Genomic DNA, 24,665 nt, shown 5'->3' with positions numbered 1-24,665 from the left:
TCTTGTTATCTTTCTCTCTCTCTCCCTCTTCCTCTCTCTCACTTTCTCTCTCTCTCTTTCTTTCACCCCGTCTTGTTCAAAACACTGAACCTCTAACTCTGTCTCCCTCTTGGTCGGTTATTCCTATGCATCTCTCTGTGGCTGAGGGGAATAGGGACTTGATTCTCCCCTTTTCCTCTCCTCCTCCTCTACCACCTCTGCGTCTCCCTCCTCTGCTTCACCTCTCGTCCTCTGGTTTCCTAACAGAAGGATAATGTTCTATTTCCAGCTGGTGATCATGGCTGGGACAGTGCTGCTGGCTTACTACTTTGAGTACACAGACACCTTCCCTGTGCACATCCAGGGCTTCTTCTGCTATGACAAGACCTTCTCTAAGCCCTACCCAGGTCCAGACAACACCAGCAAGATCCCCCCAGTGTTCATCTACTCGCTTGTCACAGCCATCCCAACGCTCACGGTAAGAGTAAGGTATATTTATAAGTGTGGAAGTAAAGTTTGAGAGATAGAGGGAGGTACTTTTGAGGCGCATAAAAAAAGCATGTAAGTGGATGTGTGTCTATATTGAAAAAATGAGAGTGAGAAAAATGAAAGCTTATATACAAAGTAAGAAGTTGCCAAAGTGGAGGTGGGGTATTTGAATTGTTGACTATATCTGAGGTTGTTTTTCCATCTTCTTAAGATTTGTTAGTTTGTGCAGTCTTGTGATGTATCTCTGGTGTGTGTGACTGCAACACTGATATAGTGAGCAGATTGGCAAGCTGCAGGGAGGTAATTCCCTCCCTTCTTGACAGGCAGGTGAATGTGTGTGTAAATGTGTGCGGAGAAAAGAAACAGAGACTAGAATCAACTTGGACCACACAGAGATGCATTTGGAATGGGCAGACAAGTCATTAAAGAAAGAAAAAGAGAAAAGCAGAGAGAGACAAACAATAGACAACAGAGATAAACAGTGCAAGAGTTAAGACAGAGCAATAATGGCAGGCAGCATATCCTTTCTGAAAAACAAAATTTGAGATGATAAGTGAAAAAAAGAGACAATGAGCAGAAAGGCAGCTAATTTGAAGGTGGGCATGTATTGTTTTTTGTATGTGTGTGTGTGTGTGTGTGTGTGTGTGTGTGTGTGTGTGTGTGTGTGTGTGTGTGTGTGTGTGTGTGTGTGTGTGTGTGTGTTTGTGTGTGTGTGTGTGTGTGTTAGGTTAGCTGTTGAGCCCCAAGTGAGACGGAAGGCAGTGAGCGTGAAATACATAACACCTGGCACTGACTCTGACACAGACGCAAACCTGAACAGCTTACATCCCCAACAGACCACAAAAAACACAGAATACCACAGACAGAACCAGCCTACAGCCAAAATACAAAGCAGACAAATAACCTGACTAGATTACATGCACAGAAAAAAACACAGCAAAGACAAGAATATCTTAAAGCAGTAAAAACAGACCCAAATCAGTTTGTATGAAGCAATTGATGAAGGAGAAAGGTGGCAGGTTGTTATAATGTGGATCTACTGTGTACAATTTGTCTCACAGACACAATACACCTCGGAAATTTGTTTAATTAAGTATATTAGGGATTGACTATGTTTACACCTAAAACAGACCAAAATAATGTACCTGAATAGTAATGTAATAGGTGCAAATCACTGAATGTGTTTATATAAGTAATGAAGTTTCTACATTTGGATCTGCGTAATTGCAAGTACATTGATTCAGGGCCGAAACATAACCAAACCTTAACCATAGTAGTAGTAGTAGTTGTGTAGTTGTGTTTTTTTTTAGTTTCTTACAGTTAAATTAAAAAAAACCTGAACCATCACTTTATTATAGTTTAACATTGCTGATATATGCAGTAGTTGCACTTTTTAGCACCAAGCTATATTCACTAGTTCAAACCAAGCAGATCTGTAAAGCTGCGCCCGCTGAGGGTAAAGTACTTTGGGATACTTTGATCTGGGTCAGAGCACATTACTTACATCAGCTAGTCTGCCCTAACCTTTGCTGACAGAGGCCTTGGTGTGTGTAACAAGCAGCAAGGTAAATCACAGCAGTAACTCCCTATGATAGAATTAGTCTGGTGCGAATGTGCTTTGCCATTTGCTGCTGGTTTTCAGAGCAGCTTTATTTCATTTTGTCCAGTGAGCAGCAAATCAGAACCTAGTGTTTGGTGATGAAGTGGTTGCACAGCACAAAAAGCAAGTCATCTTAATGAAAAAAGAATTGTGATCTTTTATATGGTTTTAGGTAACAGTTTATCGTAGCACTTATGTTGCCAGGCAACCATGATTGTACCATTGTGTTTTGAACAATTTGATTATCTTTTAATTTTAAACATGTCTTAATAGCATTGAATCCAAGAAAATCAGAGATACATTAAAAGGGCATCATATTATTGCTATTGTACAGTCAGTAGCTGCAGATTAGAAGTCAGACTTGATTATATAAACTGACAGTAGAAATAAGGAGACCCTGCCTGGCTGAGTAACTGAGGGTAATCAGCCACCAATCTATATGGGTCAGTGCCAGAGTCCCCCAGTCCAACAGAGGGCAATCAAGCTGTCTGTCAACTCCCAGTCGGAGTCCCAACATCTAATTAAAATCAGCAATCACTTTTAGAAGTTTCAGTCCAAGAAGCCAATTCTCTGGTTGGAGACTGAAACAGAAGATAAGGGACCTGACATCTTTCCATCTGTTAGTCACATTTAGTATAGTATGTGGGCATATTAGTCTTTGTAAAACTTATACTTAACTGAATGTGTATAATCTTCCTAGTTAGTACAGTTGGTGGACATTTGTACTATTTTGTGACACTGAGCTTTTCAGTTCTGCCAAATATCTCACTGGGTGTAGTGGTCCAAATTGTTAAGGAACCACAGAACTAAAGAAAAACTATCTAATTTCTACTTTGAGTTTCTGCTGTTGGATTTGAAAGTGTTCCCAAAACCACATGGTTTGTTAGGTACACCTAGAAGCTAATTCAGTCTAATACAGCAGCCAAGCAAGAAATCCTCTTCATGTAGGTCATAATGGTCCATTTTTGTTAAAACTGTTTTACAGGTGTTGATTCAACTTTATGATAATTTTGGCAGGCATAGTTTGTGGTGCTGTTGAATTGTATTGGAGGTGTTTGTAATAGTTTGTCCAGCCATTTCTATCAATGAAGATAGGATTTATTTTAGGAATGTTGTGTTAGTGTCGTATTAGACTATTGGTGTTAGCTAGGTGGACCTAAAAATGGCAAGGAGTATAATCCTTCAACTGATATTAAAATGTTAAAATAACCCAACAATTTATGTGGAGATTTTTAAATGTATGCATGTAAAATGTAAGTTATGTTCAGTTTAGATTCACCTTTTTAGCAAACTCGACAAATTTTCCTCTTGTCAAGTCAGGAAAAGTCAGTTTTATTTAATAAAGCCCAAAATGACAAATTTTCTTCATGGGGTTTTACAATCTATAGGGCATACAATACCATCTATCCTTCAACCATCATGAATACAGTAATTTCATGAAGAATTTAGGATAGTACTGAGTAATTAGATTACTCACATGATCCCTCACTGGCTTCCCACTCAGTGAACACTTCCAATTCTTGGCCCCCTTAGTTACTGTTACTACCCCTTTCAGGCTTTCCATTTATAGTAATAATTGTTGCAGATTTACATGTGGAAATTCATTGTAATTTCTGACACAAGCCTTGAATTCAGAAAAAGGAAGACAAAAACAGGCTTGTCATTTTTAGTGACCATCGATTTTTCCCAGCTGAAATGATGACTACGGCTGGCATATTAGTTGTAGTTAGCTAACTAGCTAGCTAACATGTTTGATTGAAAAGACTGTCTCCAGCAGACTTTCTATTGCTTTGAGCGGACTTAAATGTTTGTTCATTATTTGTTTATTTTATGTAAGTAGTAAAATTTGCAGGCATCATTTGGATTTTATTATTTGCAGAAAAATAACAAAAAATTAATAAAATTACAAGCTTTTGCAAACAATGAATTTATGCTGGGTCTCTATTCATTCTTGCTATCACAAGACTGAAAATTCACTACAACCATTACAGCAATTTACACATTTGTGTTCACATTCATAAAATCATACTTCATAATCATATTTTTGGCAACAGTGGGGCCAGCCCTTTAACGCAAATGTCGCTGGCCAACTGAGTGACTGACTGATGAGTGATTAAGTTACACCATTGGACTGCTGGCTGAGTGTTGGCATTTCCCCCTTGGCAGTATCTCTTTCAGAATGAAGTGGCACAAAGTCTTTATGACATCATCAGGGGGGTGTTTACAGGTAGTGTTGCCAACTTAAAACCTTTGCCGCTAAATCTGCTGACTTTTCAGACCCCTTTAGCGACTTTTCTTCACAAAAGAACCTAGTGACAAATCAAATGACTTTTTGGACAAATCTTTGCTACTTTCCATAAACGATAGTCTCCAATATTGCCCCGCGAGTGCGAGGGCAGGCTTTCCCTCCATACGCACACCTCTCTGTGCGTCTCATTCAATTGACCACACCGCAGCAGACAAAGACGTGAATGAGTTTCTAGCAGTCTATCTGAGCACAGCCATTGTCTTTAACTAGAGTGTATGGGGATTTTGTCACACAATGTCGCAGGTATAAAATCAGGCCTTTAGCAGTGCAGAGCAGCAGCTTGGAAATGTTTTGGAAATGACTGTTGGTTAACATTTAGTCTTAATGGCCCGTGTTTCAGTCACTATTTCATACTTGATCCATTGTGTGATAACACAAAAAATATGTAAATGTGATCAGCTTTATTTGAAATTCGGCTGTATTAAAATACTGTATTTGTGAGCACGGAGAGTAGCAGAGAAACAAACAGATAAAGAGTGGTTCAGCCATTTAGTAGGTTTTGACCTAATCTTATTGTTTAGAGAACAAAACAAATGAACTTTAAAATCCATCTGCCTTGTTATTAATAGATTAACGCTGGTAGAATGCTGTCGCATTTTACCTCAAGGCAACTACTGTATCTGCAATAACACTGAAAATTCTCCAAGGAAATATATACTTGGGTTTAGTTCATTTTAAGGGCATCTTGAAAGTTTGCTTATTCGAGCCTGTAAGCAAGTTAACTCTAGGATGAATTAATTTATCAAGAAAAGATTCAATCTGACAGTGTGTGTGCAATTGTGTGCTCACGCTTCTCTGTAAATCCTTCCTTTGATCCATTTTGGTTTTTGTCATTCTCTCTCTCTTAATTGCTGTTGCTTGTCCTTTCTCCACAACCTTCCCCATCCCTCACACCACTATATTTCAACCACAGTCACCTTTTTGCCCTCATTTTATATTCATCACTATTCCTCTCTTCCAAGATTGCCTCCACTCTCATCAGCTCCTCCTCTACCTTTTCAAACTATTTATGCCTTGCCCTTTCAGACCTCTCCTCACACTTATGTTTGTCTCACCTCCCAATTAATTCGTCATCTGTGAACAGGGGCTTCTCAGCTTGTCTGATCTACAGTCTGTGGCTAGATTGATAATAAAACAGACTCCAACTGTACAGGAAGAAAATTCTGTACATCTGTCCCACTTCCTGCTCCTTACCTTAAAAGAAGAGAAGTATTTTTATCTCAATTTGAAGTCATACGGATAATGAAGTATGAAATATGAAGTCATAGTGAGATAAAAGAGAAATGTTGTCAGATATGACTACTCAGCTTAATAAATAGAAAAAAATGTCAGCTTTCAGCTTTGTTCTAACTCATGAAGTTGAATTCCAGGTGATACTACCATGTTAGATACTACTCTGAAAAAACTATGCAAGCTTAGTTTAATTATGCTCTTACTGACCTTCAAGTTGTAACCAATTAACCAATGTCTGATTAATGTTAATAAATAATTTACTCATGCGTGATAAATGCAATTCAGTCATTCATAATAACACATTTTTACTTAATTTACTTAACTTAATTACTGTAATAATGACTGACACACCAGTAAGAGATTTTTTTCATTTTTCACAACCTGGCAACCCAAAGTTGTTTCTTTTTATAAAGCATTTGTAAATGATTTACTATCATACTATTAATGGAGTAATAAATCCATTAGTTACAAGTTATAAACTCTCTCTAAGGGTATAGTGTATGTGTAGTGTGTAAGCTCTGGTGTCACTTCCGTTCTCTGTTGTGACTGACTTGCCCTAGTGTCTCAGCAATTAATTCTCCAGCTACAGTAGTTTACCAACTCACCCTATAATTAGTCCCCAAGCTGATGAATTTTGCTGTTCAATTTCCTAGTGTGACTGGGCCTTAACACTATTTACCATCTTGAATTATCATGTGTGACATTTTTCATAGTTTTATGGTTAGGTATATAAGGGAATACATTTATTAGAATAACACCTAGCCCTGAGTGAATGGTGGCAACCCAGTAATTAGCCATGACTAATAGTCAGTGGTGCGCAAATAAGGGCTGAACATAATGATCCACAGTGCGATCCACAGTGTTTTTCTGTGTAAGTGGTTTTTGTATGGGTCCCATCTTTAACCTCAGAGCTGCAGCATATTTCAGATGCCCAATACATGTTTAACTGACTGTTACAGAGGTGTCCTGTCCTCACATCCTCAGCCATAATGTCAGTGGACTGCTCTGTGTCTGATCAACAAGAACCCTGACCCCAAAAGAAAACTCTCACATTCATGCAAAGTTGCACAGACATGGATCAATGCCTTTGTACCTCTCTCTCTCACTCAGTCTTCTCTCTCTTACGCTTTCCCTTTCGATCTTCTGTGCTGTACATCTTCTCTTTATGTTGTTGCATACCATATCTCCCCTTTGTTTCAAACACAGACCTACACACACAATGTAGGCCAATATGCTGCTAACCAAGGTTAATGAGACAGATGGCAGGTTGGGTTCCATGCCGGGAGAGGGGGGCATCAGTTGCTCTGACACTGGCTGCCATGGCATATGTGTCTGGGTGAAGGCTTTCTTGTTTCTGACCACCCGACTTCTGTTCCTCAGTCTGCAATTGAGGCAAACAGAGAAAATAAGGAAAACATATGGTAAGAGGAGAAATGGTGTTAATGTGGGTTAAAAATTCTGCTATATAGAGAAAGAGAGAAAATAAATTTACAAACCAGACTTGCAGCCCATCACACAAAGAAACATAAATGATGAAACCACAGCCCAGAGAGAAAACCCTAAATGAGACTGATAGGGATTCTGTTAATGGAAAAGTACAATTTACCATAGTCTGCACAGTTCCCTTTCTGCCTGGAACACAATCACATCTCTCATCTAGCTGTTCATGATGTTAATTACCCTACCAAAGCCAGCAGAGGCTTGCATCACCATACCATTTTGATATTTGCATCATCAAACTCTATTTTTGTTCCATTTATCACCTTTTCTTTTCTCTTTCACTTTAACCAGTTCCTCTCTTTCACTCTCTCTGTAGTTAGCTTTGCAGTTGAGCTGCCTGCTCCATGTGCCGTTTTCCTGGCAGGCCCAAGGCAGTTGTTGCATCAACCTCATTGGCTATGCACTGAATGGAGCAAGAGAGATAGAAAGAGACAGAGAGAGAGAGTGTTTATGCCTTCCTGTTGCCTATCTAGTGGTTTTGGCAGAAGTCACCCATTCCTGTGAAATGAGATTACACTGAACAGTGGTTGTCATTTCAGCTTCTTAGTTCTGATCCATTTTATAGTGAGGCAGAGAGGAGAGACACCTTAGTGGTCCTGCATGGCTGATGGACCGCCATGCTTCACTCAGCACCTCAGAGATCTCTAACGAATGCAAATGCCCAATCCGCATTCACAACAGGGGCGCATCCCCACTTGCCACCCTCTATTCTTACATCTTTTCATGTGGCCCAATTTTTGGTTTTCTGTGTGTAACTGTGGGCAGAGAGTCAAGTAAAGATAAAAAGCAATAAAGTGGGAGGAGGAATTGCTTTGTAATGAATCAAGATGATCAACAGATGAATGAAGAAGTTGAGGATGTGTATAAAGGTAGCATAGTGTTCACTTGTCAGTGTCCTGTCTAGGGTTGAAGGTTTTCCCATGATTGTAAAATTATTACTCCATGAGAATATATTGCTAGTTTCCCAGGAAACCAGGACTTCTGCCAACAAACAGGTACACACAGACCCACCAGACACAGGCTAACAACCCCAGATTCATGTAGCTATTTTACTTGTGTATGTGATTTTGTGATGTGTGTACATGTGTATGCATGAGTGTGTTTGCTTTTGCACATTGAAAAGGTTTGTGTGAAGTGCTCTATCCCTTGTGAATGCATTTGTGTTTGCAAGTGTCATGTGCCCACCCATCCATGAATGAGATCATCTTCTTTTCTCAGTAGTCATTCTTCATCATGGCAGTGGATTGAAATACATGCTGTAGTCTGTATTCTGTCTGTATTTTCAGTCAGTTTCCTGGCTTACAGTTGCCTGTTAGCACCCATTCCACACAGTCAAAATTCTGGTGAGAACCACATGTGAGTAAAGGTGATGGTGATATACTCAGATAGGTGCAGTGTCTTTCGAATCATTCCATTAGCCCAAATCTCACGTATACACTACATTGCAGAGATTTAGGTTGCTGTAGATGATGACAGACAATTGGATTCCAGTGACAGCTAGGCATCTCTTTGTAATTTACACATGAATAACTTTCCTAGTCTTGTCAGAAACAGTAGGTCTTATAGCTGCAGTGCTGTGTTTCACAAAAATGGGTCTGCAGTTGGTACGTACAACACAAGAGCTGTGGCATACTTTCAAATGGTTAGATGCCAGAGAAAGACTATATATCTCACCTAAATGCTAAATGCTAAATAATTCATTTATGAGTGATCATCTTTCTTGCCTTTTTAGCAGTTTAGTATTCATTACATAAGACTGTTGAGAGATGGGGGTAATTTCGGACAGAAGCTCTGATGGTAGAAACTAAGAAATCATTTCACCTCTATCTGGTCCTCCTCTTTGTAAAATATGATCTAACTAACAAAATGTGATCAACCAACCAGGTTTCACATCAATATACAGTGTATGTGTACACTAACAGCAACATGAGCTCCACTCAAAAGACTTAAACTTTAAGACTTTTCTCCCTGGTTTAAAGTTGGTGGGGCTCAGTTGGTCAAAGGTGATGTTGCATACTTCTGTGCAACAGTCAAGACTTTTGAATCAAAATCTAGTTGTGGAGTTGCTTGCTTATTTTGCAAGGCCACTGTCAGTCAAATCTGATCAAACCACACCCACACAGTCTTGATGAAGCAGATTAGGGGAGTTTTTTAATGTGTTAAACTCTTCATAAATATTAAATAGGGATATTTATATATAGTTTTTTTTTTTCCTAATTTAAGCTTAATTAGTCCTGAATTTTTCATGGTTCTGAGAGATACTTTATTTTACACTGTTTTCAGAGGATGTAAGAACTTGCATCTCCACAGTCACCAATAAACTATGAACTGTTAGCCTTACATACCAAGTATACCAAGACAATTAAAAAATTAAATACATTATAAGCTTTCAAAAGACATAAAAATCACAGTAGAGTAGTAGTAGACGTTTGGGATATCTTTAAGCCAAAGGTCGACCAATATACTGTAAATGAGAACCCAGTCTCAGTGCTTCTTGCAGCATTAGTACATTTTATGTAATGGCTCAGAGTCTAGCGTACATTTTACATATTTCCATCTGTTTCATTTTCTGTTTGTTCTGTTTTTTTGCCACCTTTTTCTTCATGACTAACACAGGTTTAACAGAGTCAGTTGGTATTTGAAGAAGGGAATACTAATGGAAGCAATCTGCATCTCGCTGCTCTGCTGCAGTGCCATTCCTCAGGCAGATATCAAGATGCTGGATTTGCCCCTATATAGATTTATTGACATCATTACCACATGAGACTCACATGACAGCCTGTTTGTCTCCTGCCTTTTGAACAAGACTAGGTCAAAACCTAGTATATGCCTGGACTGCGTTTAGTAATTGTGCATGTACATAGTTTAAAATTATTGTGGAACTGCTGTAAACAACTACTTTCAATGGAATGTTAGCTAAAGCCTGCTTGAAGATTTAGTATTATGCTAATTAGCATATTCATGATGTAGGGCTGGTTTCAGCCCTTTATCTGTTTGTTTCTCTTCTACTCTCTGTGTTCACATATACAGTAATTTAATACAGCTGAATTCCCAATAAAGTTGTTCTCATTTACATCTTTTTCTGTTTCTTTTGTCAGACAGTCTGAAAGCCCATTAAGACTACATGTTAACCAGCAGTCACTTCCAAACCATTTCCAAGATGCTGCTCTGCATTGCTGAAGTCCTGATTTTATAACTGCGACATCCTGTGACAAAATCACCATACACATAGGTTAAAGACAACAGCTGTGCTGTGACTTTGGCTGTATTTACTTGTAAAATGATCATTCAGTGAGAAAAGTTACAAGCTCATTCACATCTATGTCAGCTGCAGTGTGTGCCTGCAGAGGGGAAGCATGACCTCGCGTTTGCGGGGCAATGCTAGCAACTCTTTTCTCTGGAAAGTAGCTAAGGCTTGTCCAGAAACACCCTAGATTTGTTGCTAGGTGCTCTTGTAAAGAAAAGTCGCTAAAGAGGTGCGCTAAGTTGGTAACACTGCCTGTAAACACCCACCTGATGGCATAACAGAAACTGTCCTCCAGCTTTCTTGTGCAGACAAAAATGGGCTCTCATGATGCTATTTGTGCACACACATAGAGTTACTCATGTCTCATGTCTGTATTAATATTTCATTCCTTCACTCCTCTCTTGTTCTCTACCTAAATCATGAATGTAAATATGCATTTAATACCTTGTCCTTGTCTACACTCACTTTTTTCCCCCAATCTTGACGCGCATCCTGCTATGACACAGCATTATAGCCTAAATCAGTGTATGTCTTAGTATGTTTCTAAATGCATCTGCATTGTCAGGCCCAATCCCAATTTCCCCCCTTGGCCCTACCACTTGGCCCTAACGCTCTATTTTGTGTGCTGCTTCATAGGGTAGGTCGTCAAATTTCTTTTGGGGATCGAGGAGTAGCGGTCATGTAGCCCCCCACATGACCCTCCAAACAGAGAATTTTCAGACGCACACTCCAAATGGACTGGTAGAAGAAAATTCCCGGAATGCTTTGTGAAACGAATAACGAGTGGTGTCCCATTTTCTAGGCAAAGATTTCAATCCCTAACGCTTGTAGCTCCTGAAGGGCCACTACCTTGTCGAGGCCACTTCGAAACTAGTGGTAGGAGCACCTTGAACAATACAAAGTGAAAACACAAATACAACACGGCATGTGCTGTATTTGTGTTTTTTAATTTTCCTGCTGTATACTCTTGCTCTAACTTTTTCACTCAATCTTTCATGAACTCTCCTGTTCTTATCGCCAATGGCAGAAGTAAGGGGGACATTTTAGCCGTAAGTTTGTGTAGTTTTTGCAGAGTATTGTCTGCAGATGTTCAGTCCCAGCAAGCTCCACCAATCAGAGAGTTGGAGCGAACTCTAATAATGGAAACTTAAACATAAATGAGGATTACAAGTTACACCTAAATAAATAATCAGCATTAAAGACAAGACTGAAGTTGTGTCAACAAACTAAGCCAGTCTCTTGCTTCAACACAAGTGAGTGAGCTGTAATAACTTACAATCTTTATCTGTGATTTAATAGAAAGTAACAAAGTTCTGTTTACTTGTGAAATGTGGAAAAACCAACTTTCAGACTTCATTGCATGCATACTTAATATCAGACTCTTGTACACTATAAATATGAAGCTGTTGCCAGTAGCATAAAGAATGTAAGCAGAGGGTAGCCTGGCTTTGTCTGAAGGTAACAAAATCCACATGGTAAAAAAGTGACCTATATGAGCATATCAATTTTATCAACTCAAGAGCTTCTCAGTCCTGTTGATTATGTTGGTTGGAAAATAGGAGGACACTGTTTTGAGAGACTTTAGAAAGTAAACCAAACTGAAACTCTAAAAATGGATAAGTTGGGGCGGTTGATTTTGAAAATTTTAGAGGACTTTACTTCTGACTCTCTAAAGAGTCCTATTACAGATGCACAGATTAAGCTTTCACTGTGAATAACAGTATGTTATTTTGTAATAACAAAAAAGACTTGTGGCGCAGTAGCATATGCTTCTAAAAAGGCCTACCACCCACTGCTTTACAGCTTTTCCCTAGGCAAAGTGTTGAAGAGCACTTGTCCATGAATGGCAGCACACTACCATTATCTCGCATTTTGTGGTAAACACATGCTCAAACCCTCCACAGACCAGCAGTACCCATAGAAGGAGCCATTTTAATTGCCCTATAAATGGTGGTCCACGGTGTGACCATACCCCTAACATGTCTGATTTGAAGCTACTGATTAAACCCCCTCAGTTTTGATTTCATGTCCGTATTAGTGTTTAAAGGGTTGCCATGGAACACCCCCCAGGGTCGTGTTTCAGTAATGGAAAAAAGCACTTGGCTGGGCACACACTTCACAGCACTGCTACACTGACCGGGCCCATGCATGTTATTAAACTCATTTGACTTCACTGGACCCACTTAGAAATGTTTAAAGGTGAGACTTAACTGAGACGTGATCATGATCATTTTCATCTCTCTTTGTCTCTTTCCTATGATGTCTTTCTTTCACTCTGTAGCTCAGCACTTCAGACATTTTCACTGTGGGGGATAAATAGGGGGATTATGTTAAATATGGAAACAGGAAGAACGAGGTTGATGGGTTTGTGGAACACGATCAGTGTTAAAGTGGGTTCCATTTCTGTCACAGCAGAGCATGGCAGTTGTCAGGATGATTTAACGCTGATGTTTAGCAGGTATAATATTTACCATTTTCACCATATAATTTTAATGTGTTAGATTGCTAACATTTGCTAATAAGCACTAAACAAAAAGTAAAGCTATCAGTAGTTGTGCAAGAATTTGGTCATAAACCAAAGTAAGGAATCACCAAAGCTATTACATTTCATCCTCAGGGCAACATGAATGTTTGTACAAAATTTCATGGAAATCCATCCAATACTTGTTGAGACATTTCAAAACCATGGTACTGCCAGATGAGAGGTCAGGGGATCACCAAAGTCAGCAGGATTCATCTTCTGGGGACCATGAATGTCTGTAAAAATATCATGTCAATCCATCTGGTAGTTGTTGTGATAATTCAGTCTTGACAAAAGAGGTGGACTGAAAGACCGTCATCAATCCCTAAAGCCATGCCACTACCATGGCTAAAAATACAGAAAAAAATGACCTGGGTTGAAACAAAAACTGTCCTATGAAGATAAGGCAGGCAACTGGGACCTTCAACACGTTTCCACTACCTTTACCACCTTATTGGTGCAGCTGCATCTGTCATTAATTAAACCACTGGATGTCTAGCAGCTTTAGGTGTTGCTGTGTTGTGGCAGACCATTACCTTTAACCCTGCTGTGTGTCAGGGTGTGGTTGTGTGTTGTTGCACTGGTGTGGGGCAGAATAACCCCAATACGGCTGGTAATATGATACAATAAATTCAGTCAACCAAATGTACCATAAAATGCTATTGTATGTATGTATAAAATGAAACTTAGCATTTTCAACCACAAGTTCTGTTTCTGCTTTGTGTGCACAGATTCTTGTTGGAGAGCTGTGTGCCTTCTTCACCAAGGCAGAAGGGACGCAGGAGAAGACCATTGTCACTGCAGACTGCTGCTACTTCAACCCCCTGCTGAGACGCATAATACGCTTCCTAGGTGAGCATTCTGGTTTTTATTACACAGCCTATCTGCATTTTACAGGCCTGTGAAAGGACGTTTTTGTGTCTCTGTGAGTGTGGTTTTGTCAGGAACAGTGAAAGACAAAATGAAAAAGATCATAACAACATGAAAGAAAAGGTTGACCTGTAAGAACGTGACCTGCCACACTTCAGTTTGACAGCCACAGTTTGCACTTGTAGCTTTTAATTGGATAATAAACTGCGATATAATCATTTAAGTAAGATATTCAGGATCATGGCAGAAAGACACTTATGAATAGTAAGCAGCCTGCAAATTTGCATCTTAAGCTGAATCAGTTGAGATGAAGGCTTCTGTCGAGATTTCAAAGCTCAGCTGATGATAAATTTGTGGAGGCTGTTTAATCTCATAGTGCTGTTACGTGTTTTGTTATCACTCTCTGTCAAACATGTATTCTGCTTTTCTTAATCTTCTTACATATATTTGAATGTTTTTCTCCCTTCTAACTCTGCCTTTTTTATTATATACCACTTCTCTGTCACCTTTTCCAAACTTTTCCCACCCACTACCCTACCACTCTCCTTTATACTTGTATCTAACCCAGGTGTCTATGCCTTCGGCCTGTTCACAACCACCATCTTCGCCAATGCTGGCCAGGTAGTGACAGGAAACCAGACGCCTCACTTCCTGTCTGCCTGCCGACCAAACTACACAGCATTAGGCTGCCAGTCCACCATGCAGTACATCACAGAGCGCCGCGCCTGCACGGGCAACCCACTGATTGTCATGTCTGCACGTAAATCCTTCCCATCCAAGGATGCTGCACTCAGCGTCTACTCTGCAGTGTACACAGTGGTAGGTTGGAGAATGCTGGACGAGATACTTTGTGCTTATGTAAATGAATGCTCCCAACTGAAACCCTGCTTACTTCTCCACTAACTATTTTTTTGTTTCACTCTTACTTTATTCTATTGGATTGCAGTATTGAGCTTTTTCTCGCTGAGAAACCACCAATTTAAAGGAGTAGTTCAACATTTTGAAAAATACACTAATCTGCTTTCTTACTAAAAGTTAGATAAGAAGAATGATACCACTCTCATGTCTGTACAGTAAATATGAAGCAACCACCAGCATCTAGCTTAGCTTAGCACCAAAATCCACCTACCAGCACCTCTAAAGGTCACTAATTAACGTGTCATATCTTGTCTCTTAATTCACCAAAATTCACACAATTCACAATTCAATTCACAGAAAAACTGAATGATTTGAACAAGATATAATGTGTTAAACAGGGTGTAATTCTCAGTTTAAACTGAGAATTGACAATGTTTTTTTTTTCTTTTTTTTTTAAAAGTCCCCCTTATTGATAACAGACTTACAGCTTTGAGCCCCACATATTCTCCTTACTTATTCAAATTACCTTAAATCCAGTAGTTAGTTGTGGTCATGGGAAATATTCAAAGTGCACAGGAATGAATGAATCATGAGGAAAATAAAACACTTAAGTTGTTTTCAGATTGAATGAAAAGCAGATTTTTGCTGTGTATTATTCATGTAACTTTGACCTGCTGGACTGTTTTTGCAGCCCGTGTTTATTTACCCCAAACAGACAATGTACCAAGATGTCAGCATTCACTAGCTAACTTGCAATCTATGAACTGACTGTTTGTCAACTGTGCTTCTGCTCTTTTCATGTGACAGCTCAGGTTTCAAACTGTTCTCAGATATGAGCAGGAACTCCATATCTTTCTGTCATAGTCCTCAAAACCCTTTTCGTTTTTTAATTGTTCTCCACACATTTTTATTTGAGTCATAAAGCTTCAGGATACTGTAAATACTAACAAACTTTTTACTAACTAAAGGTTTTCAACTTGTGTAGATCCTTCCTTCCCTCAGTTAGTGCCTCATAGATCAACTATGCATTGGTTTGCGTCCACCTGCATCTTGCGTTATTTTTATATGCAATTGCACCACCTCTAAAATTTGTGTTTAGTCTGAACACACCTAAAAGAACTCAGCGATAGTAGTTGTAAATTTCCTGTCCTTTGTTAATCTTTAGCCAGCCAATAAGAGGAATAAATTCTTTTTCCTACCCTTCATTACCTTGATCCTGAAAAACCTAGTCAGGTTGTAAAGACACATACATGCTTGTGTGTCTTTTGTGGCCTCCTGTGGTTGTTGTACCCTACTGTTTGTGCCCTCCTCTATGCCTCTCTGCAGATGTACGTGACACTGGTGTTCAAGACCAAAGGCACACGGCTGACCAAGCCCACAATCAGCCTCAGCCTGCTCTGTCTCGCCATGCTAGTAGGTGTGGTCAGGGTGGCTGAGTACCGCAACCACTGGGCTGACGTCCTGGCAGGATTCTTCTGTGGGGGAGCCATCGCTGTGTTTTTGGTGAGAAGAGACAAGCTCTCTGAAGTCTGAGAAAATAATCCTGAACATTAGCCGAATATCTGACATACTAGCATACTGCTCCCACAGGGTGGATGTTCCAGTCCTGAACAGGACTTTTTCTGACATCATCTGTGAGCCCAGAAACCAATATACAGTGGTTCGGTAGTTTCAGCTCCTCTCTTACTTTTTTTCCTGTTCTCTATTTCCAGGTGACTTGTGTGATTAACAACTTTCAGCAGTTGCAGCCCAGTCTTCCTTCACCGCGACCCCAACGCCCTGAGTCTGTGCTGGGCATGCCCATGGTGACGCTTCCCTGTGTGGAGAGTCCACTCGAAAAGTTAAGTGGTCCTCAGGTAAGGGGTGGGGTGGGTGTGAGGCACGGCTGCGCTCACGAAGAGGTGCAAAGATACACACCCCTTGTCTCTTTCCTTAATCCATTGTCCTCCTTTTTTCCCCAAAAAGGACAAATCCCCAAACATGCATGCTCCAAACCCCACCTGCGCCCCCTGTCCCAACAAAACACCCAAGTGGATCCTTTAATTCTCTTTGCACGCAAGCATTGTTATAGGCTGATGAGAACGCAGCTAAGATTTGTTCTACTGGTGTAAAATGAGCCACAGTTATATTTAGGCCGGACGACTGAACAAATTCTACTATGAGTGTTTCTTTCGTAAAGAGTCCCTACCCTACTCAGAAACCGTACAGTGTTACACATCTCCTAGTTATCGGGGATTTAGAGAGTCACTTATCTCATGAGGTGAGTAAGCAGTTTGGCTGACACACTTGTGCTGTATTTTACCATTTCAGATATAATGCAAAGCAGTTTGCTGGAGAAAAACTATGAATTCAGCTGTGGCTAAAAAAAAAATAGTAAAAAGTCATAGTGATTGTAGAGGTCCACTCAAGTTATTATCTTCTCTTCAGCACTGCTGCATTTCCTAAAGTGTTTTCTCAGGGGTGGAGTAGCAGTGTAGGATCCACATACAAGTATTTAGGAAATTGTCTTGCATCCTCTGTGGTCTGTCACTGTCACTAACCCTCACCTGATTGCCTCTTTTCCTCTGTCTCCCACCTTGCCTTTCTCCTCTCAATCTGCTCCCTTGTCCCTCACTCTCCTCCAGCATCCCGCACTCTCCTCCTCCTCCCCACTTTACAACACCTACGTCCAATCATTCTAAACAGCTTTAAATCTTTTTTGCCTGTCATTGTCACTACTCACTATCTCCGTCATCTGTTACCTTATTTCTGTTTTTGCTCTGTTACATCTGTTTCCTCCTCTTTCTTACCCCCATCCCGTGCATTGCTCTTGATTATTCTTTTCTTCACTTTTTTCTTTTGCTTCGCCTTCTCTCTGTCCCGTCCTCTCTCTTTCTCACTCCTCTCTTTCCCCTGCAGACTACGCGGGGATCTCCGTTTACCGAGATCACATGACCATCAGTCCTATCGTTTCCCCGCCACCCCCGATGTCCTCATACCGTCTCGCTCCATTTCCAGCGAAGTCTAGACCAGTCGGAGCAGCACTCACCGCACTGTGCCGCCCATCCGGCTGGGCGGTACGCAACGCTGCACCGCTCCTATTCCACGCAGGTCTAGACCTCTCCTTACACACGAAACACAACACGCACACACACAAAAACAAACAATTTCCTGTTGCCCTCTCAAACCCTGGGGAACCGATAGGCCAACTCTTAAAATACTTTCTCATAGCTGGACACCCAGTGAAGTAAAACGATTAACATTCAGTACAGAGTCAGGTACATTTTGTCTTTTTTCCCCATTTTGAATATTCTAATTAAAGAATTTTTTTTGTATAAACTCTATCATGTGAAGCTCACTTTCATCTTCACTGTTGTGCTCTGTAAGGAAAAACAAATCAAACTTTGAACACTGAGAATGTCCACTGTTTTTTTCTTTTTGTCACAACTGTATGAATGAGTTTTCACGCGTTTGCTGAAAGCTGAATTTGATGGTTAACCCCCTGTCCAACTCCCAGGAAACAGCTTTGATGTTTGTTGTCAGGAGGTTGCCGTGTTGGACCAAAGAAACCCACTGAAGGATATATGTGCTACTGACATCCTTTTAGCGAGCCATACAAACACACAAATACACTTTGTTTCTCCCTTCCGTCCCTTTCTGTCACCCTCTCTCCTTATCTTGTCCCATTCACACAACCTCAAACACAAACACTGTAGTCTAAGTAACAGGGCCCTAGTCAGCTCCGCATGAGGTTTACTCAGATCAAAGGATTAATTTCATATCTCTCAGCAGAAGCACCAGACAAAAGCAGACAGGATGAAAGTTAAGACATCTTCTCTTGGCTATCTTCTTCAGTGTTTTTACTCTCAGACGGTTGCAGCTTCACCAAAACCTGATCTGAAATACAAACACTGTTGATAAGACAAAGCCAAGCTCCCAACTGCAGGTGGCACAAGAGTGAGCCAAAAAAGTGCATCACATTCAGGAGCAAATATTTGTATGTTTTTTGATTTAAGGAGCCTTCATACAAAACACTTCTCATTCTGTGATGCCTCTGGAACGGCATCACTCACCCTGAACTGGAGTTTCTTTCTCACCCAATCTGGAAAAGATTCACTATAGTTATGTATTTATTGTGATTAATTTCTGAGATTTTAATAATAGATTTATTTATTGACATGTAAATACAATGTGGTTGGCTTAAGTGCTACATGGCGTGACAGTTTTGCTGATTTTGATTTGCACACTCCCTCCTATCCATGTTTTTACTCATCCTTCATCCTTTTCCTCTCTTCAAACAGATGTTTTGACAACTTCTGTTTACCTCTCTTTCTCTCTCTGTGGCATTGGTATCTTGACTATCACTGTGCTGTGAAATGTTTCCCTCTGCTGGACAACACAGACACACACAACACACACGAGCACACACACGCACACACACAAACAAACACGAGAATAAAGGCCTGTTTTAAAGAGCACACGTGAAGTAAAACATGTTCAAAAGCACACACATGCACAATCACAATTATGTCCCCTAACGTAGTTGTTACTTTACGTCCCTTCCCTTCAACTCCACTTTCTAACAATGAAAGTTGTTTGTATGATATTGTACATAGCTCTTTTTTGTATTGAGAGTGTGGTTTTTACACAGGCATCACCAACACTCAAGTGCAGAGATTGGGGAAAATCTTGCGTTTATTATGATGAAAGAGAACAATGTGTATGAAGGTGCTGAACCACTCTGAACCAAAACTGGATCAGTTGGAAAGCGCCCACATAACTCACTCACTGTATCAAACTACTATACTTGGACCAAGATTTCAATGGGAGAAGCGTTTACTCACAGTCAAGATACTGTGTGTTCAAAACTTTCTGAACTTGATGCAATTTCTGTTTTGAATTCTCATATTAGCATAAATAGTGGACGTGATTGAAAATTTACAGATATGTTGGTCTTATGTCAGGTCAGTGTCAAATATAAAAGGCAACAAAGCTAGCATGAGGCAAGCTAACAAAATTACAACATGGATGTTAAAGCAGAATTAAGTGATTTTTTTTCACTACAGGGCAGCTTAACAAGCTGTGAACACAACACTGACATATTGTCATTTTATTAAGTTGTCATTGCTAACATATTAGCTAAAAATTGCCTATTGTCAAATCCAGCAGATACGGAGTATTAGTATTCATTTGGTTGTGTTACTCATTCAGTTGTGGTACTAGCTAATAGAGGAAAGTCATTCCTGTTTTACACTTAAGAAAAATATCTGGCTCTTTAGCTGCAGAGTGCTCCACTGTGTTCACAGTCTATTAGCTAACTTTGTCTGTTTGGCCTTTGGTTCTGGTCAGGTAGCATACAGTGGGTTTATCAAAAAAAATTTCTGAAAACAGCTGATGGTGCTGGTGGAAACAAGGTTCATAATACTAGCATTGAGACTGAACAAAACACTGACGTATTGGGCCCTAAAAATGAAAATGAGCTGAAAGATATTAAAATGCTTCATAGAGCTGAAGGGAACTAATATTTCTCTCTGTGTTATAACTATTAGCGACGCCTTTCACATTGCACATGGTCATTTGATGTACAGTTAATGATAAAAATATTGATTAGTTCAGCTTTACAAATTTAGATTTGACACCTGTGTGATTTGGTTGGAAATCTGGAGTCCTAAATGTCTAGAAAGATGATTTCTTTATAAGATAGTCTACTGTAAATGCACAACTGCTAGCTAGCACATTAGCCATGACAACTTTATAAGGTTATGATATATCATTATTGTGTTTATAGCTTGTTCGGCTCACCTTAAGTGACCAAAACTAAAATTGCTTAGTGCTGCTTTAACATCCATGTTGTATTTTTGTTAGCTTGCCTATTCTTCACTTCACTGAGTTTTAGCCTACATTTGGCTGTGTGAGCTGACATAAGACCATGAGTGTCTGTAGATGTGACAACAAGAAAGAGAAAAAATTGTATTCACATCCACTAGTTATTGAAATACTCACGCTCACGTGATAAAAATGTATCATGTTTTGGGACTTTTGGGGCTCTGTAGAAATCTATGAACCAGAAAGCTGTTGACTTTTTTAATGTAACTTCTTCCAAGCCACAACCATGTGGCTATACTGTATGTGCACCATAGCCATCAAGGGTATGTGCTGTATTACCCTTACAAATTATCCAGTGGATACTAAGTTCTGTTATCTGATGTGAGAAGAAGCAGAGATTTACTAAGCATCTTGTACTTGTGAGAAGTTTGAGTTTACTGTTAGAGGAAAAATAAAATAAAAACTGATATTCTGGTGGCTCAGAGAGCCAAAGCACATATACTGTACTACCTACAAAGTTGTGAATTTGGGTAAGATTCATGGTTGCATGACATCTTTTTGTTCCCTCATTGCTTTCTAGTCTTAAATGTCCCAGTGAATCAGAAATGCCTATAATAGTCTAAATGGAAAAATATAATAAAAGTACTCTTAAAACAGTGATAACCTTTAATTCTAAGTGCAAGTGCAAGCTACTCATTAGTGCAAAATCTCAGTAACTCTTCACCAATGCAGTCAGTCAGCATCTGAATCAGTGTTCACTGTGTGAGTACTGTTTTAGTAGAAGAAATGCATGAATGAAATACAAACAAATAAACACAGACAGCAAAACAGCCTCCAGAAGGAGCCAGATTCTCTTCAGGTCAAAACATGTTCTCCTCTTGTTTGACTTTCAACACCACAGTTTTACTTACCTGTAAAGTCATAAGTAACTCACGTTTTACAATCAAATAACAAACACACTGCAGTTGACTGACGTTTGAAGACAAAGCACTGATTTCCTTCAGATCTGCAACTTTGACAGAGTCACTTCCTTTGATCCTATTGAGGCAAACCTTCTGTTTTGTAAACATTAGTGATATGAGAACAATAAATGGATATTGCAATAAGGAAATATGTCTGTGTCAGTGTGCACCATGTGTATCTTTGTTCTTTCCATTTATGTAGCAAGAAGACTTAACAAACGCTGACAATTGGGGTTTTATTGTCCAATCAGAGTGCAGGCAGGTTTATCAGACTTGATTCTGAGGTCCAGCATCTGCGTATTTGGTAATAGTACAGAGTTTTATTGAGCGTTTTTGATGTTTTAAATAGTACTTTGACAACTCTGCATGAGGAAAAGAGTTATTTAAATGAAATTTTGTGAGAAGTTTAGAGGGGAAAGACGGTCAGCTGACATGGTCAGATAAACCCATACACCTGAACCAGACTCTGCTTTTTTGTAAAGGGTCACAAGCCAATAATGACTGATTGATATTAAGGGGCCCAAAGTGTACCAAGAAAACATTCCCCACACAATTACACCACCATCATCTGTGTGCCTCAGCAGAAATCGAGATTCATCAGACTAGGCTACATGTCTCCAGTCTTCAGCTGTCCAGTTTTGGTGAGCCTGTGCCCACTGCAGCCTTAGATTTCTGTTCTTGGCTGACAAGAGTGGAACCTGACATGGTCTTCTACTGTTGTAGCCTATCTGCCTCAAGGTTCGGCATGTTGTACATTCTGAGATGCTTCTCTGCCCACCACAGTTGTAAAGAGCAGTTATCAGAGTTACCGTAGCCTCTCTTTCAGCTCCAACCAGCCTGTCATTCTCATCTGACCTCTCTCATCAACAAGGTATTTCCGTCTGCAGAACTGCCGCTCACTGGACGTTTTTGGTTTATGGAACCATTCTGAGTAAACCATAGAGACTGTTGTGCATGAAAATCCCAGGATATCAGCAGTTTCAGAAATACTCAAACCAGCCCGTCTGGCTCCAGCAATCACGCCTCGGTCAACGTCACTGAGATCACATTTTTCCTCTCTCAGACGATTAATGTGAACACTAACTGAAGCTCCTGACCTGTATCTGCATGATTTTATGCATTGCACTCCTGCCACATGATTGGCTGATTGGACAATTGAATTAATAAGCAAATGTATAGCTGTTCCTAATAAAGTGATCAGTGAGTGTATACATATCCATCAAACAAAATTTATTTGAGTAAAAACTACAATATTTCCCTCCTAAATGTAGTGGAGTAGAAGAATAAAGTAAAATGAATATACTCAAAAGTGCCTCACAATTTTACGTTAGTACATTTGTTGAGGAGATGTACTTAGTTATTCATTTACATTGTCTGTTCGATCATTTAAGTTAAAGGGTACTCCAGTGATTTAATATTACAAATACAGGATGTAAAGTGGGGGGACGGATTAAAAAATAGTTTAAACTGATGCAGCACAGGACAAGATAACCTTAATTTTAGTTCCTTGACATGGAAACGGATCCCACACTTGATAAACACATCATCAGTGTTGTTTTCTCAGTCAAGCTCCTCCAACTGTTCTCGTCGGCTGAATAGTGCTCATCACGACTAGTAAACTCATAATACTCAATAGACACAATTCTGACCCAACATAAGTGACACAGTCTACTCAGGTTAAGGATACCTACTGTATGCCATGTCAGGCTCAGCACTGCCATCATGTAGTTTAGTGTGTGATGAATCTGCTGCTATCTTGATAATGATGTATCATGTAAGAATAAAAGTAGAGGATTTGATATCTCAGCATTTTTACACTTTCTAATTGATTTTGCAATTCCATAACTCTCCTATATGGATTGTAAGAAATTAAAAATATGAGTAATACAGATCTCTTGTGTATGGACAAAAATATGTATCCAAACCACGTGAAACTGACAGATAAAACCAACCATTTGGTCACTCTGATATTTTCTAGTTAGGAATTTCTATATGACTCCTGTAACTCCCAAGAGATTATGCATTTGCAGGTTAAATCCACAAGATGGCAATGTTCATCATAGACATGTATATGCTATGAAGGGGCTACTGAGAGCCAATTCTAACACAGTATTCATCTTTTCAGACATCTTACAGAATGAGATTTCTCAAGCTGTGTCTTGAAATGAAAGGAACCGTTAAACAGTAGCTAATGAGAAGATCTGCACCTGTGTACGCTAAGGTGACATAATGAGATCCATTTTCTTAATGTCATAGATAATAGAAAGAAATACTTATACATCGGTGTCACCCTTCACTCTGCATGCTTGATTTCCACAGTGAGTGCCTTTTGGACTCATTTTAGGAATTTGCACCCATTAAAAAAAACATTATCCATGAATTACACTGAAAAGCTGATCAAAGAAACCTTACAGTACAGCAGACACTAATTGCAGCCAGCTCAATTTTCCAGACTTTAGAGACATGCACCTGCAATTCCCAAAAAAACACCCTGCTTGACTGAATTTAAACGAGCACAAAATATCCCAGTCAGAGAGGTTCAAAGGATGACGCTGTTTCGTTGGTGAAATCCCACCTGCTGCGTCTTTCTGTCTCCTTTTTTTGCCCATACAGGCCTCATTAGTGTGGGCAGCACAACTGCCTGTGTTAGTTTGCTGGGAATTTCACTTCCATTGTTCTTCTCTTTATTCCAATCACAAGAGTTCTCTGGTAATTTTAGGTAATTTTACTTTCAATCAGCACGCTCTTTTGGTTTTTAAGGTAAATGTGATCAGCGTGACCAAATGCTTTTTACACTAACACAGTGTTGAGTGGTCTACAGAATGTGGATGACAGTGCATGTAAGGGGAAGAAGCCACAGAGAAAATAGACGAGAGAATATAAAAAAAGTGATATTTCTTGGAGAGTAACTATTTTTTACCATTGTGAAAATAAAAATATCTGATATAAAAGCCTTTCTCTGAGTGCATTACCATAAATACTGCACTCAGTGAATAAGGCAGCATCTTAGAGGAGAATCACCCACACGAAACACCAATAAATGAAAATGATAAGTAGATACATAGAGCCGAAATCTCTCTTGAAAATGAACTAAATATAAATTTAAAGCTACTAAAAAAAATAATTGAATAACTAAATAAATTATAACAGTTTTTTTTCTTATTGGATTATTTTATAATTGATTATTATTTATAATTATTTTATAATTGATTTTAATCTACAGTCTCCTTAACCCCTCCTCTGAACAATGATTGAACAGTGTTTTAGTAACCTGAACTAGACCAGCAAGCCTG

The 24,665-nt window shown here is 39.5% G+C and overlaps 1 protein-coding gene across 1 annotated transcript; it reads left to right on the top strand.

Annotated features, from left to right (window-relative positions):
- The first annotated feature begins 253 nt into the window (after window positions 1-253).
- Window positions 254-17,612, top strand: plppr2a (phospholipid phosphatase related 2a). Its single transcript, XM_040123678.1, has 6 exons — window positions 254-457; window positions 13,609-13,729; window positions 14,316-14,566; window positions 15,932-16,108; window positions 16,318-16,445; window positions 17,504-17,612. The coding sequence occupies exons 1-6, from the start codon at window positions 254-256 to the stop codon at window positions 17,610-17,612; spliced, it is 990 nt and encodes a 329-aa protein (XP_039979612.1).
- The last annotated feature ends 7,053 nt before the right edge of the window (window positions 17,613-24,665 follow it).

Source organism: Xiphias gladius, chromosome 3, assembly GCF_016859285.1.
Source record: "Xiphias gladius isolate SHS-SW01 ecotype Sanya breed wild chromosome 3, ASM1685928v1, whole genome shotgun sequence".
Lineage (NCBI taxonomy): Eukaryota > Metazoa > Chordata > Actinopteri > Istiophoriformes > Xiphiidae > Xiphias > Xiphias gladius.
This window is presented reverse-complemented; position numbering and strand designations above follow the sequence as displayed.

Bases quoted from the DNA above. Each gene is read 5' to 3' on its own strand.
- plppr2a (XM_040123678.1), top strand. From the start codon at position 254: ATGTTCTATTTCCAGCTGGTGATCATGGCTGGGACAGTGCTGCTGGCT. The intron at 14,567-15,931 runs GTAGGTTGGAGA...GCCTCTCTGCAG, and splicing joins ACTCTGCAGTGTACACAGTG to ATGTACGTGACACTGGTGTT. The intron at 16,446-17,503 runs GTTAAGTGGTCC...TTTCCCCTGCAG, and splicing joins GTGGAGAGTCCACTCGAAAA to ACTACGCGGGGATCTCCGTT.